At 34.1% G+C, this 16,955-nt stretch overlaps 1 protein-coding gene across 1 annotated transcript; it reads right to left on the bottom strand.

Moving 5' to 3' along the window:
- Nucleotides 1-9,691: 9,691 nt before the first annotated feature.
- On the bottom strand, nt 9,692-16,905 carry LOC581143 (small nuclear ribonucleoprotein-associated protein B'). The gene is made up of 7 exons (XM_781159.5): nt 16,778-16,905; nt 14,131-14,212; nt 13,659-13,840; nt 12,762-12,924; nt 11,120-11,170; nt 10,331-10,447; nt 9,692-9,757 (listed from the first exon to the last, which is right to left on the bottom strand). Exons 1-7 carry the CDS (start codon nt 16,778-16,780, stop codon nt 9,741-9,743), a joined length of 615 nt encoding a protein of 204 aa, XP_786252.1. The 5' UTR covers nt 16,781-16,905; the 3' UTR covers nt 9,692-9,740.
- Nucleotides 16,906-16,955: the final 50 nt, after the last annotated feature.

Genomic DNA, 16,955 nt, shown 5'->3' with positions numbered 1-16,955 from the left:
ATACTGTACTTTCATAAATTGATTCAATGCGATTATATGTATATATGTACCTTTGAGAAAGAGTATAAAGCGTGGCTCTGAACAAACTACTACTTAATTGCTAAAAGCATGAACGCTATCATATTGTAAATACTGTTGATGTATCGATTGGATACAGAATTATACTGACTACATTGTTGAAAATGGTATACAACTATATTTGTATTTTTGAGAAATTAAAGCATGAAAAATATGCACACCTGACATACATGATAAAACTTGTGCTACATTTTCACACATTTGAGACATAAATTTATATAAGTACAAGATATATCCTTTATTGACGTTATTTGACATTTTCAACAGGGTTATGATATTGAAATATTACTTTATACTTCTCGTATGTTTAGGCTTGTTTACAAGTAGATCAAGTAATTATATTCAGTCTTTCAATATGGGAACTGTCATATAGAATAAATAAAAATGAGGCAAGTACTTAAAAGGCTCTGCACTTCCAGGTTTTTTAGATGAAGACGATTTTCATAATTTTATTTGGATGCATATGTTCTATAATTGTGCAATTAACATTCTCTTCACTTATACAAATACAAGTTTTAAAACATGAATCAAGTACATACATGTATACATGTGTATTCAAATGACCGAAAAACATATATTTCTGAACCAATTCTACAGGATTCAAGTCTGCCTTATTTACGATACAATGTCCTATGAAATTATTTCATGAATTCATTCATATTTTTCCCACATCACATGCTTGCTTTAATCTGAGTAATGTTATTTTGTTGAATTGTGGTATAGTCATGGGACTTCAGTATGGCACAGGAGTGGGACTTTTACTTCAACTAAGAAGTAAAAACTAAAGTCTTATCGGAATTGTGCTGGTCTGAAAGAAATGTCTATCTGTCAGAAAACCATTGACACTCTGGAGGATATTTTCCCCATTCTCGTTTATTAGGATCAATTTCACAGGATTTTATTTCTCATTACAAGAGAACAATATATTTTTGTACTCGCACACAAGGTATGACGCCGTGGTCATTCCTTGGGGTGTGTTTCCATCACGATATGCACAGTGCACCAATGCCTGACAATGAAATATTTCAGTCATTATCTCTCTAACAGGTACTAATAGTGAATATTTACATTTCTGCTATATTATGCTGCATTAAATAGACACCAAAGCAATGATTTTTCTGGTATTCCAATATGGTCGAAATGAATACATGTAGTATTACTTATATGCTTCTCTGGTACACACACTGAGTAGACTTGTTTGATGCAATAATATTTACTTTACCATTACAAAACATATAAAATACGTAAGCTCTTGCCACCTAAGTTTAACTGTCTTGAAGCTTGAAACTTCAGCAAAAATGCAATAATATGATATGTCGAACACAGTGCCACAAAAATTTGCTTGATTTTGCAAACTAAAAGTGCAGACATGCATATATTTTTTTATAAATATTTAGTTATTGAAACATATGATTAGTTTGTTTTGTTGTACATCATGTTCATTTCACAGCTCCAAGATTGTTAGAGATTATATTGTTCACACAAAACATTTCTATGAATATACATCTCTTTTCGTAGCAAATTAAGTTACATTTTGAAAGTTGTTTATGTCTGATCATATTTATGTACAGTTATATATATATATATATATATATATACACAATTCAATTCCTGTACTAAGATGCCTAATGTTTTTTTGTATATAACCGATAAGCCCGATATGACATCTCATTATGCCATAAATACGCAGCAACAAAAAAATATGATGTATATATATGTTCACTAGGTGTTGGATTTGTTACCAAACAAAATCATATATAAAGCACCAACAAAATGGTGGAGTTTTTAGTCTCTATTTGATATATGCCATGTGATCGTTAGTCTATTTGATTGTATTTAATTACTATTTGTTATTGCTCTTTTCCTGGAATACATTTACATGTACTGCAAAGATTTATATTAAGAAGATAAAATGGACATGCATATGGATTAAGTAATTGTTTTGTATGCAGTATATGTACAGGACATCTATGTGAACTAAAGAAGTACTGTGTATGAACTCTAAGCATAGTTTCCTAATAATAATACACAGTTGTATACAATAGTTGATATTATACTTGAAATGCAAAGTTGTGAATATATGATAATTGTACAAACTTTCATGTGTGGTGAAAAGTTTGTAAAATGCTACAAGACTGTATACAACATACATGCCAACTGTTCAGATTAAAGAGGAACATTCCTCTTTTTGGGAGAAGATAATTATCATTTTAATGCAGGTGTTCCTCTTCCTGTACAAATTTGTCTGTAGTATTGAATAGGAGAGTTAGGATTGTTCCTCTCTTTTTTTAAATAGCATAATTTGTACAGATTTCTGATTTTCAAATGTTGGCATGTATGATACAAGATGACTGAATCGAAAATTGAGAAACTTTATTTCATTTGAGATATGGAATTTATAACTAGAAACACTAAAATATTATTACACATGTATCTAAATACACAAGTGTAATTTACATTTGTATATTACCCTTGTACCTGTACAGATATAGCTATGTCATTTTGGCTTGTGTCATGTTCTTTAGACTATACTTATTCTCTAAAGGGAACTGTATGTGAAATGGAGAACTGTTTGACTTTTATGCATACCTAAATGGGTTCCATATATATCGTCGCTGTTTTCACGAAGTGACGGTAGTGAAAAAAAATTGCATTCACTTTGCGTTACGATTTTCCTCACTACCGTCACTTCGTGAAAACAAGGACGATATGATGGAAATACAAAATATATATGACTTTCTATTTGCCATATAAATGTGTACATTCAACAAGTAGATATTAAATGACTGTATTTGGATGAACTTTTACGTTTGGTGTCACTGGCGTATCCAGTCAAAGCAGGGGGTGATTCCTCCCTCCCTACACTGAGGGCAAACTGTATGTGTATATGTAGGTGCTGGGATCAGTGAAATCCAGGATCTGGACAGTGTTATTTTATTTTGGGATCACCATCCATCCCTTATCTACTGCAAGCCAGAGATGACATGATTCACGGATCCGTTCGCATCGATGCTGTATGGACCAGTTTTATGGACTAGCCTCGCCGGGCGTAGAAATTCGGGGATCATGTCATCTACGGCTTGCATGCAGCAAGTAGGGAGTGATTGTGCTGGTGGAGATTAGATTTCAATACATGTTTTCATTTATTTCTTTATCCTTGCCTTCATAGGGGAGGGGGTGTACCCCTGCTCCATATTATATGCCGGATATGTCACTCAGTCTAGAATGATGCTCATTGTCATTCTAATGTTTATGAATGTTTATGATTACTTCTTTATTGCTAAATACTTACCATATTTTCATGTGTACCGTCGTGATGTACATTTATTCACTCCTATATGTTGTATTTGAGCAAGATGTAAATACACCTGCATTGTCCACATATGTTTCTTTGAAAGCTAGGTGTTTTGTAAATTAACTATTTAAAAAAACCTAAAAAAATTGTTCAAGAAAAAAAAAATTGGAAAAAGAAAGAAAAAAAATATATGTAAAAAAAAAAAAAAAAAAAAAAAAAAATCACAAACTGACTAAAGTTAAAAAAGAAAAAAAAATCACAAACTGATTAAAAAACAAAAAACAAACAAAACAAACAAAACAAAAAAAAAGAAAAAAATTTGATAAAATAAAAGAAAATAGATTAGTTAAATATCTTCAGTTCAAATAACGAATTAGTGCAATAATACATGTATCGCCTGTGTTAGTAGGCGTACATTGTTGAATGTCTCAGAAATAGATCCATTTCTTTTGGGAATCTTTGATGCATCTAATAAGTACTGAATTTGAGTCACCCGGATTGCAAAAAAAAATCTTTATTTTTGTATGAATTAATATATTTGATGTGTTGTACCTATATGTTACTGATACCAAGCAGAGCCAAGTCTGATGACCTTTAATCTCTTTTATTATGATGATTTCAGAAGTACTAATTTTCTTACAGTATTGGAGGATGTCAACTGAAGATAAGAAACAGCATGCAATCATGAACTTCAAAGTGCCTGATAACTATTAATTTAGTTTATGTATTCAAACATTTATTTTGCATTCATTCCAACCAACGTTTATGAGAAACGTTTACCCCCAAAACTTCCTTTTTATTGTTATTCTACATGTATGGGAATGATCTGCAATGTTCCATAATGACTCCATTGCTGAGTTTCGAGTAAAAAAGTATTGTGAGAACTAGCTAGGATACTTGGCTATCCCCTCATTATTTTCAACTTTTTCGGGTACTGGTCAATATTGAAATACAAATATGTCTTTCTTATTATGTGAACTTAGTTTGATTATAATATGAACCAATTAAAAATCTTGGGCAAGTTTTTATATTACTTTGCATTATATCATCCTGACTGATCGAGCCACAAGGGCAATAGACTCTTGTACTTTGATTAACACAGAGTTAATGTTCTTAGGGCTCCAAACAGACAATACATGTAGATATATTATCCTTGATGATATAAAGTTATTTATACATGTTCATGTGTCGTATATCTGTCAAAAAAATAAAGAGAGCGACTTTTTCATTTTTTTTCTTTCTCCAAAAAGCTTATGGAAAGTAGGGTGGCTCAATAGACTTGGCCATCCCACTTTTCCCTCAAAAAGGACTTTTGGGCACTTTCCTTACTTCCTTCAGTAAGGCTTCATACACCTTGCTGGTGTATGGAACCTATTTGGAGGTTATCTTATAAGATACCCCAAAATAGGATGCAAATCCATTAATGGCAATGAACATATTTACTGATTTACAGTACATGTGTACTGTATCATTGGCCCAAATCTTCTATATACCACATGAATGCATATATTTTCATAGACATCAAATTTTTTCACCCCCCCCCCCCCCGGCACAGACAACAACAAACACTTCCATGATATTAAAAACAGATACTTTCAGTCTCTATAAAAGGCTTTTAATTAGCTGTTTCAATTAAAAACAGAACAATCAGCTGCATGTGAGTAATTTTTGTAAATAATCTGAATCTTGTATTATGTTTTGAAATGTTCTTCTAAATAATCACATTTATAGATGAAAGTTTTTTGTTTTTGTTTACAGTTCAGTTGTACTTTAACTCATGAAGCATGTACATGTGCATTTTGCTTGCTTTTATTTTATATTGCATTGTAGATATAGTTAAATAGATGTAGATTTATGCATAGTATAGTAGTAGTAGTAGTAGTAGTAGTAGTTAGACTTTATTGGATAACTTGTTTAGCACAGGGCTAATCTGCCAGAAGTATTATTACTTAATTTACAGGATAAAATGAAAGAGGGGGGTGGGGGGAGGGACATTACATGATTTCAAATTAATTTGTTAAATAAAGTACTGATAAGTGAAATTTGCTTGCATTTGAAAGAGATGTTCAAATTCCTTCTTGGTTTACTTCATTTTAATATATTCCTTATTCATTTAGGATAATTTGATGATTCTTTAGAATTCATGTACTACAAAGAATAAAATAGAGGCTCAGAGGAACTTTATTCATTTTGAAAAAGCCAAGTGTAAAACTTGACACCTTTCAAAACCTAAATTGCAGTAACAATTAACACATCTATGCATTTATATACATTGGCAAGAAACATTCCTTATACTAGTTGCAATTATATACCGTGATATATATACATATATATATATTTACAATTATTATAAAAATTGTAAAACTGTATTCTACTAGAGTATACTTCCCTAAACGAGGATCTATTTACACTCAAAACTATTTACACTAAAAATACTTTGGATTATACCAGTTTTTAAATATATAACCATTACATTTACAACAAATACATTTAAGGGAATTAATATTCATATTTATCCAGTTTTTATTTACAGGCTTCCCACTCTGCAATCCTCAATCCTGATGTCATCAATGGAAGATGCGAGTTGGAAGACGAGTCATTGGCAGTCAACTCTTCCGCTGTAGTTGTATTCCAGAGTACATTTATTACAATGCACTTCCAGAAACAAAACAAAACAAAAATGGAGGGATTTTTGAAAGAAGACATGATATCATCTCGTCTTTATCGTGATCCTAGAGGTCTCATTGTTGAGTGATAAAAATCACTCGACTGGGGATGCAAAGACCCTGCAATATGACACTTACAATTGGTTAAAATCTCAGAATAGGGCCTTCAAAGACAAAATTGTTGCGATTAATGGCATTTCCATCGTCATTCAATGATTTCCGCAAGACTTGCCTTATTTTGTAGACTCGTGATAGTAGACCAAGTGCGTTCATTAGAATTCACACCCACCACATTTATCCATGTAGTCTGTTTTATATAGTTTTAGTGTTATTTGAAAATACATTTTCGCTGTATATAAAAGTTCTGCAAATTTCTAGCCATTATATGTAAAAGTATTGCAGTTATGTTTGTTTGAATTATTAAAATTACTTGGAAAATCTGCGAAACCACTTTTGTTTTCTCTTTGCATTTCCTTTCATGTTTTCCTATGTGTACCAAGATATTTTGAAATAAATTTTAAAATCTTATCACAGAAGACTAATTACTTTAATATCTACAAATTTGTAAAATCAGAGTGTACATGTACTATGAACTCTTCAAAATAGAGGGAGGCTTAAAATGCACTACATGTATACAGTATCTGTTTTCATATGCTATCTAGAATAGTTAACCATCTACATTGTATGAAAGATCAATTTATTTTAGTTCGTTTTAAAAATAAATAGGTTTAAGTTATTTTTTTGTGTATAACTTTTTCTTATGGAACTGCCTTTCAAGATTCTACTGCTGTACCAGTGTAAAGAGGCTTATTTCACTGAAATACGTTCTCACATACAAATTAGTCTCCGCCTATGGTGTGCATTCCATGTTGGGAAGTCTTTATTTATACAAATATTGAAAGGGGGGATTCAAGGGAGGAATGCATGTGATAGATGTAAAATTATTTGACCAGACCGATAACTGTTGTCAAATTAGCTTTCAAAGAAAATGTATAAAATAATTGATTTAGTCTATAAGTACCCCATAAATATATGTGTGTATGAGAGATTGGGTATTTCTTTGCCTCAGATTCTAAACAAAATCCTGGATTTAGCTCATGCTGCAATCGTACTTATAAACCTTTAGGTCAGCCAGGACCCCATGACTTATACAAGGCAGCCCATCACTAGCTGTCTGAAATGATTGAAATTAGGAATGTCAAAAACTGTATGCCAAACAGTTTTTTTATAACCCAGCAGTCTATTGGCAGGGGTGATAGTGAGCACTAAAAAAAAAATAGGTTTTTTGTTTTCCCCTCAACTACACCCCTTTGAGAAAAAAAAAGAAGAGAGGATTCGCGGGGAAAAAATGGCATTTATCAACATTCCCCCCTTTCGAGTAAGAAAATTGGGAAAAAATGGGGGAAAAATAGGGCAAAATATGGAAGAATAGAGAAAATAAGAGGGATCGGGAAAATCAGGAAAATAGGGAAGAAAAAAAAATTGGTAAAAAAAAAAAAAAAAAAAAAAAAAAATGATTTTTTTTTTTTTTTTTTTTTTTTTTTTTTTAATTGGGAAAAAAAAAATCGGGAAAAAATCGGGAAAAATCAAAAAAATCGGGAAACCGATTTAAATCGGGTTTTTATCAGGCCTGTATTGGGGAAAAATGAGTAGGGTATTTAAAAATAGTCACTCAAAAAACAAGTCACTTTTTTGAAGCGCAATGCTTTTATGGCTTCAATATTGCACCATATCACAGATAAGTACTGATGCATCTCAGATTTGTAAAACTGGAAACGTTGTTAATCAATGCTTTTAACAATGTTGAGGAAAAAATACTGAATTACACAGCTACTCACCAGTAGCTGGCCATCAAAAATCCTATGAACATTTTACTTTTGCAGAACCCAAATGTTGGAATTCCCTTGCCAATGATTTGAAAGAGAGACCCACTTAATATTTTTTCAGTAATGCAACTCTAACGTTATTTTCTCCGGCAGTGTAAAATGATTATTTTTGTCAATGTATTATTGTTCACTTTTTCATCTCGCATCCATGCCTAGCATTTCAGAATTTACCAGTCCCATCTTACTCCATACTAACCTCTCCTCTCTCCTTTGCTTTACTTCTCACTTCATCTCTCTGCCTCGCCCCCCCCCCTTCTCTCTTCATCTACCCATTTTTTTTCTCCCCCCCCCCCTCCCTCCCTTTATTCCTCTATCAACCTAAAGCTGTAACATATTGTATTTTGTTTCATTTCTCTTTTTGTCTTGGTTTAGTGTATTCATTTGTTTTTTTCTGTACATGTACCCTACTTATTTCATGATTTACAGAACGTTCTTTCATGTTATTAATTATAATGATTCAGGATTATTTACTTCCATACATGTATAATCTTAAGAAATATCAATGTTTTGTTAAATGTATTACTAGTATGCTTTATTTTTTGCATGGAATATGAATACATTTACAATATCATTCCAAAGCTATCTCGACATTTATCAAAAAAACAAGCACACTTCACAATCGACCTCCATATCACTGTCATCTTAAATAGAGTCAAATGCACAGATGAAATTTATCATGAAAATTGTTTATTATACAAAAGAAATCCTATCGGTCCACTGACAAAAAATACTCGACAAGTTACGGATGTACAAAAAAATCCAAGAACATTTACAGGGATCCCTCCCATGATTTCATTTACAAAGTACGTACATAACGATGACAAGTGCCGAGTGCTGATTTGTCAAAAATATAAAACTTGTCAAGTTTAAAACCAAATCATTCTTGTAATGAAATCCCTGAATGACTTGAGGAACAGAGTGAATTTGAGTCCTATTTTCCTCAATACACAATTCTCCTTCAAACATTACCTCAAAAATAATAACTGTGTCGTAAAAATCACATTAAAAAATGATTGAAGAAGAATCCAAAGATTTTGTACCCAACAGATGTATTTTTACTTTGACTTTCATCTTTCCACAGACAAATTTCCATTAAGATAATTAAAAACACCTCATTTCCGACATCTGTCATCAGTGACTGTTTGTTGGTGTACCACATCTCCCTCTATGATTCAAAGGTTGACGAGTCTTGGCTATGGAAAAGCGTTGGCAATTTACAAAAAAATTACAAATATTATAAGAGGGTATAAAGGAATGTGTAACGCAACAAAGATGCTCTACAAATAAATTATTTTAAAGTTGCCAACGTCTAAGCAAATTCCATGCAATTCACCTGTAACTTCTTGTTGCCCTGAGCATACAGCCAAGTAATTTTGCAGCACCCTGAAAACATTACATGTATTTTAAATTGAGTGCAAGATCTTAATGTCTTAAAGAATGCTTCCTTATCCAAATACTATATTTAAATAAACCATGACCCAAACCAAATAACATTTATCAAAAATATTCAGAATGCCAGATCGGCTAAAAGACCAATCATTTGTAAAAATCAGGGTATCAATTCATGAATTTTGTACTTGAAATGTTTTGTTTAGTGAGGCTGAGTTTTTTATGAGGCTGTTCTTTGACCGACAGTGCACCATAGGACAAATGGAGCTTTTAAGTCCAATATGATGTAGAAGTGTTGCATCCGTTGCAGTACTATTCAGCTGATAAAGAGTTCCAAGAATACAAACCAGCATTGATTCTTAACTGGATGACGATCTCTCACAAAAGATATTAACTATTTACAAACATGAAGACGGACAATCAACGCTAATTTCTTGGGGGACCTGTACAGAATGAGAAAAAAAGGAAGAAAGTTAATTAATTAATTTACTTCCAACACTTTTAACAATCCCATAAATCATCCTACAATACAAGAAACGCCTATTTCAGGGAGTTAATTTTTGTAGTCTGCAAGCAGGAGAAAGATGAGAAATATAATGCTTCTGACCCCATGGCAGAGGCACAAATTTACCAATAGGCAAGAACATGACTGGTTATGAAACAAAACATATTATCAAGAGATGAATATTTGGACTTCATGTGTCGCATAAATTTGACAAGACACCCCCTCGATATATAGAGAAAAACACATCAGTAAAACGAGAGGATGGGGTGGATGATATTTTAAATATTAAAAAATTTAAGGGCAGGGGCCGTTTTCTGAAGAAAGAAAGAGGGAGAGAGAGGGAGATGCCTTTAATGAAAAAGAGTGAAAACAGGATTACAAAATTTAAACTCAACCATTATCAAAGTTAAATTGAAGTATTACACCAATTCAAATGGAATACACAGCAGACCATATTCCGCTTACATTGCATAAATATGGTACTAACAGTAGTTAACATCATAATTCCTACCTCTCATGCCGGGTGGTGGTCCCATACCCATGGGGGGCATACCTCGTCCCATTGGGGGTCCTCCTCGGAACCCTGGTGGTCCCATACCGGGCGGTCCCATTCCAGGTGGTCCCATGCCTGTATCAAGAGAGAGCGAGAGAGAGAGAGAGAGAGAGAGAGAGGGGGGGGGGGGGGGTAAGGGGATGAGTTACAAAGCACTTCGTGTAAAACCACAATTTTAATTGTTAATTTTCAACTGTCAAATGCAGCCCCCCTCATCCCCTTAAAAAAATATTGAAAAAAAAAATACACCTATTCAGAAGGTAAGAAAAAACAAAAAAACGGAACAATATACAAATACCCATGAACTGATGGAAGTCTTCAAGTCATATTTGAAGGTTGCCAAGGAAACAAACAATTAATATACAATTGTATTTTCAACTAAAAAAAAAAAGAGGACTTCATTGAATCTCAGATATTTGTTAACGAAATGATAAAAAATATAATTCTCACAAAAATGAAAAAAGGAAGATTGATAAACTTTAGTTTAATTGGAGAGACAAACAATAAGAACAAAGCATGTCTGATTAACTGAATACTTCCAGATTTAAAATATCACGGGTCTGTGTGACCTAGAAGGTCTCTGTTTACATTTTAAAATCCAGAGTCAAAATACTGGACATCAATGGGTACCGGACCCCTGTGAAGTGCTGCTGGGCAGACATTTCACACTTCTGCAAGCAACAAGCAACAAACCATTCATAGTAAAATAAAAAATATCAAACAAATAATGATAAACAAGTATCTTACCTGGGGGTCCCCTAGGTGGTCCCCTTGGACCAGGGTAGCCTCCTGGTCCACCTGTAACAAGACAAACAAATCAGTTGGGTTAATAATGAGAGTTGAAAACTTGGTTTCTCAAAGCAAAAGACCTTGATGATTATTGTTCTAGATATAAACTAGATGGAATTTTGACTGCGCGCAGTCGAAAATGATGCCTCCGCCATAGAGCAATTTAAACAAGTTTGGAGTTTAAATCTCCAGTGGTTCTTGAGATATCATGATAACAATCTCAATGTATGGAATTTCATAAGTTGACCTCTGTGACCCTTGACCTTTGACCTACGTGCTCCAAAATCTAATCAGATTGTCTTCCTATGGTGATACACACTATCATTAAGTTTGAAGTTTAAATCTCCAGTGGTTCTTGAGATATTATGATAACAATCTCAATGTATGGAATTTCATAAGTTGACCTCTGTGACCCTTGACCTTTGACCTACGTGCTCCAAAATCTAATCAGATCGTCTTCCTATGGTGATACATACTATCCTTAAGTTTGAAGTTTTTACATCTCCAGTGGTTCTTGAGATATCATGATAACAATCTCAATGTATGGTATTTCATAAGTTGACCTCTATGACCCTTGACCTTTGACCTACGTGCTCCAAAATGTAATCAGATTGTTTTCCTATAGTGATACACACTATCACTAAGTTTGAAGTTTAAATCTCCAGTGGTTCTTGAGATATCATGATAATCTCAATGTATGGAATTTCATAAGTTGACCTCTGTGACCCTTGACCTTTGACATACGTGCTCCAAAATCTAATCAGATCGTCTTCCTATGGTGATACATACTATCCTTAAGTTTGAAGTTTAAATCTCAAATGGTTCTTGAGATATCGCGCTAACAAACTCAATACAAGGAATTTCATAAGTTGACCTCTGTGACCTGTGACCTTTGACCTACGTACTCCAAAATCTAATCAGATCGTCTTCCTATGGTGATAAATACTATTCCTGAGTCTTAAGTTTAAATCTTAAATGGTTCTTGAGATATTGTGATAACGGTCAAACGGGACGGACGTACGGACGTACGGACGGACGTACGGACGTACGGACGGACGTACGGACGTACGGACGGACAACCCGAAAACATGATGCCTCCGGCACCACCTTCGGTGGCGGAGGCATAAAAATTGGAAGGAATTATCCTCACGAAAAACACAATAAAAAAATCCCTCTTATCATGATGATGATGATGATTACTTAATGATGATGATCATCATCATCATATTAACCACTACCATAGCCACCACCATTATCATCATCACCATCATCATTTTTATACAATATGAACATGAGATAACAATGGTCAAATCATAATGCCAAGCTAATGAGAAACAGTTACATATGGTAAAAGTTACATCCATGATAGAAAGTGTAAATATCTAAATTTCATTTACACATACATTGAATTGATTCATTATCTATACTCTCTCGCCAAATAATAATATAAATAATAATTTTGTATTTTAAAAATAATCATTATAATCATACTCTCTTGCCTAGCTCAATACATAAGTACTGAATGACTAATTGACAATGAAACACATCAGAGAATCTGTGCTATGGTTAGTACACAAAGTTACCACACCCATGTCCTTACCCATAGGTGTCATATGTGATTGTGATGGGCCGCCGACGCCCCTGACTGGTCCTGCCAGTCCTGCTGGTGCGGACATTGAGGCAGAGGCTGCGGGGATACCACGCCCTGCTGCACGGGCCATGCCTGGTCCACTGCCACCACCGGGCATGGGTACCCGTGGACCCTGTGGGGAAAACGAGACAAACGATGGTTTAGGCATTGTGAATCTTAGTAGTGCCAACTGCCAAGATCTTTAAAAAAATTATTGTTCACTTGCCCTCATGAAGAATATGACATGTAATAATTTCATGAGTAAATAAGTCACATTCACAAGGAAATAATTATGGGTAATGATTATTGATTATTTTTGTTCTTTCTCAGCAGTTGAAAATGATGATTCAAATTGAATTAATCAAATGAGTCATTGTTCTTTTTCATCATCATATCTTCCTCACTTTCATCAGCAATCAAAATTGCATCATATATAATTATATGTACTGTACAATGTCAACAACGAACATTATGTAACCTCAGTGTCAAATAAAACGACCAGTCTTCATGTGATGATTATCAATTTTGATTTTTGATGCATCCATGTTTATCAAAGCATGTCTCACCAACACAGAGAAATCAAATCTTGTCTTTTTATTTCGTTTTTGTACCATTATTTTTGTTGGGAAAAGATCTATCATTTTTTGTTTTTCAGTGATCTGATGCTAATGCATTTCAGGTAATGCTCCAACAATACTTATTTCATGAAACACTTTGCAGACAAGTCGAGCGACAGCATCGAGATGTTGTTGATCTTGTACTTATGATAGTGTCGTGAAAAAACCTCCTGGAACCCAAACATACAGAGCAAAACATTACCTGATGATTGGTTCACTTAAAAATGAGGCTAAAACAAAAAGCTCTTACTGAATCCTTTGCTGGTCCTTCTACTGTCATGGAAACAAGATGCTCTCCTCTGAGCAGGACTAGTCCTAGTACTCTCTTCTCCTCTTTGGCAGGGGCTTTGGCACTCTTAGCTCGGAGTTTCCTGAACTCCTCACAGTCACCAAGAACGATGTTCATGTGTTTGTCAAAGGCAAGGAATGTGCCTGTGTGGATAAAACATATGTCATTCAGACCAAACATACAATCAATACATCTAGAGTAGTCACCTATAGTATACAGACTCCTTCTATGAAGAAACGTGTTGTATAACTTGAAGTGGTCACTTTTTCTGCTTCCTATAGGTAGCCGTAATAGACAGGTTCATAATTTTTTTATTCCATGTACTTCAGGAAGCCAATCTTTTTCCTTTAACATTTAGACAAATGAAACCACATATTGGCTAGCCTAGTTTAATTTCTTCTCTTCTCAAAGAAAGCATTCATATTCCTCTCACCAATGAATGTGCGTCCATCCTGCAGGTTGACTCTCATCCTGTAGTTGATGTACTGCACCATCTTGGAAGTCCTGCCGACCACCTACAGAAAAAGAAAAAAAAAAGAAAGAAAAAAAAAAAACGACTTCATCAAATGGAGGTCCATAATGATTTACCAAGATTTAATCCAACATTCTACTGACAGATTAATCGTCATCTCAAGTTGGGAACTCATTGGATGACAGGAAATTCTTTCATGATCCTTCCCATCTGATTTTCTGAACAGGCTGCCTCCTTCAAGTCCTTACTCACTTTTGTTGGCTATAGTGGTAAAATCTATCAGTTACAGCATTAAGAGGTTAACTTCATATAGAGGCTGTGTAAATCATGAGCCTTGTTCATTAATCCCTTTTGACGCTTACTCTGTGAGCTATATTGTGAGTGTGATATGCTGAGAATTAAGGGTACATGTATAAATTAACATTTTCCTCAGAGAAATTGTTATTATAAGCTAATGGGAAAGGTCCTCCAAAGATGACGTAAGGAGTTGATCTATCACAACTTAAATTGTTCAGGAGTGTTCACAACTTTTCTTTCAAGCTTTCCCTGTAACTTTCAGTAATCTGTCTCTCTAATATCTGCTGCTATTAGCATTAACTTGACAACTTTTCATTTACAGCTCTTTACTCATTCACTCCAAGACATCAACAGACCCTGATTAAGAATGGAGTTTCATCTTTCAGACTTTTTACATTGTCTATGACGTCAAAGTCAGAGTCCCCATATGTTCATATCTAATTGATAGTTTGGTATGCACTCGTATTGTGCAGTGGTTTGCTGTGAAACCTGTGAGAAAGTGTATACTTATGTCTTTGTTTTTTGAAAAATATTCCAAAATAAGAAAATTGACACAAAACAGGCAAGAAAGATAATCTTTTAAATGACCATTAGGCCTAAAATAAAAACTTGTTGTATTGCCCTTTGCGACCGACTCAAAGATCTGAAAATCTACGGTCGGCATTTTAAAAAAAAAATTAAAAAATTAACCATTTCTTTAGATTTTTTTTTAAATTAATAAATAAAATAATATGTATTTTGTTTGTTTAAATGGGATATAAATGCATACAATCAAATTATTCCAAAATTCTCACTCGTGCAAACCATGGATAATTATGAGGTGAAAAAGATATTAATGGAATGATGACGCTGAAACACATGTATTAAACACAGAAATATCAGCCAAAAGATCTCCAACCTAACTCGAAATTGGTCAGTGTCGCACAACTTTCTACAATTCCGGGTTCTGTTAGCACATGCGCTAACATATGCATAGCCATATGTAGAAGTCTATTGCGAAACTATGTGTGCTGTCGCAATGAATTTAGTATGTGTGTGAAGAGGAGCTCTTCCGTATTCGCTCCATTGCAGCGAATTTGCAAATGACACACTTGCCGATGTGCAAGAGGTATTTGTACGATACCCTGTCCTAATTGCCATGCGGTAGCACTCGTCCAGTATTCGGTCAACGCATTGACATTCAGTGCTTTGTCGCGCAATTGTGTGAAAATAGTGCGCAAATACGCTTCGCTCCTTGGCAACGGAGATACCACGCACAAATCGCGCAACCAAATTCTGGGCAGAAAAATGCTCCGTCTTCTTTCAGAAATATTTTGCTTATCATCATTCTATATTTTAAGTGACTATAAAAACCTGTTAGAGGAATAATTTTCTTTTCTTTTGATGGGTAGATTGCCAAATAAAACTTAAAAGAGGTAAGAATTCAAAATATTAGCGATCTCCCCTTGCTTAAAGGTAATACAAAGTTTTGGGAAATTTTGAAAATTGGGTGGATAATGATTTTTTACAATTTTGAGATATTTGGATGCCCCTGTGGATGTATTATAAGCACTAGAAACTTTAGCCCTTAAAACACTTCTGCTTTCGAGAAAAATTGAATATAAAAATTTACCGGTGCTCCCGGTGCTCCCGGTAAATTTTTGATAAATTTCAAATAGCGCCTACGGCCGTACAATGGTAGCAGCGACCATGAAAATATCAGAATATGTAGTTGTGATATATAATTTCCAAACGGGAATAGCTAATCGGTCGATTTTAGTCAAGAAACATTGTTTTATAGCTCAATTAATATCTTGACCTTGAGAGGGAGCTATACAACATAAAGAGTTTATTATTTACAATTTCATAACTTTAGACTCGATTTCAACCGCGACAACGATCACTGAATATTGTAGGATCGCATATGCTTCCAATATGTTCATTTGAACCAAATTCATGACCCCATACCAAAACTTTGTATTACCTTGAACATGTTGAAGTTAAGTGACCGAATACTGGGCGCGCTACCCATGCACATTGACTTATGAGTGGGCAGTGGCTCATTTTTCAAGCTGACCCAGTATTCTAATTACACTTTTCTTTCAAATGTAAATCATTCACAGTATGAGGTCAAATATTTCCTCGATCTCAAGATACATTTAGATGAGAACAGCAAAACATACACAAATACATATATGTGGGACACTGTACTATACTAAAATTTCACTTCCGTAGATTATCACCAATTGTGAAGTAAATACAATACATTCAACATAAATATGGATATATTCTATTTCGAGTATCTATGTTTAATACATTAAACTTTTCTTACCATTTTAAGAGATTGTTATAGCCCCGATGTAGAAGGATATTCGGCGCTTTCGTCAATCGTCGCAAAGATCCACAAAACGACACGCTCACAAGATATCAGAGTCGCCGCTTTAGAAATGTAACCAATCACAGTTTGCAGCTCATGTCTACCTCTTATCGTGTGAAAGTTACAGGCACAT

The sequence above is a fragment of the Strongylocentrotus purpuratus genome, unplaced genomic scaffold (assembly GCF_000002235.5).
Source record: "Strongylocentrotus purpuratus isolate Spur 01 unplaced genomic scaffold, Spur_5.0 spur5_scaffold_8, whole genome shotgun sequence".
NCBI lineage: Eukaryota > Metazoa > Echinodermata > Echinoidea > Camarodonta > Strongylocentrotidae > Strongylocentrotus > Strongylocentrotus purpuratus.
Note: the sequence above shows the minus strand (reverse complement) of the source record. Positions and strands in the feature narration are given on the sequence as shown.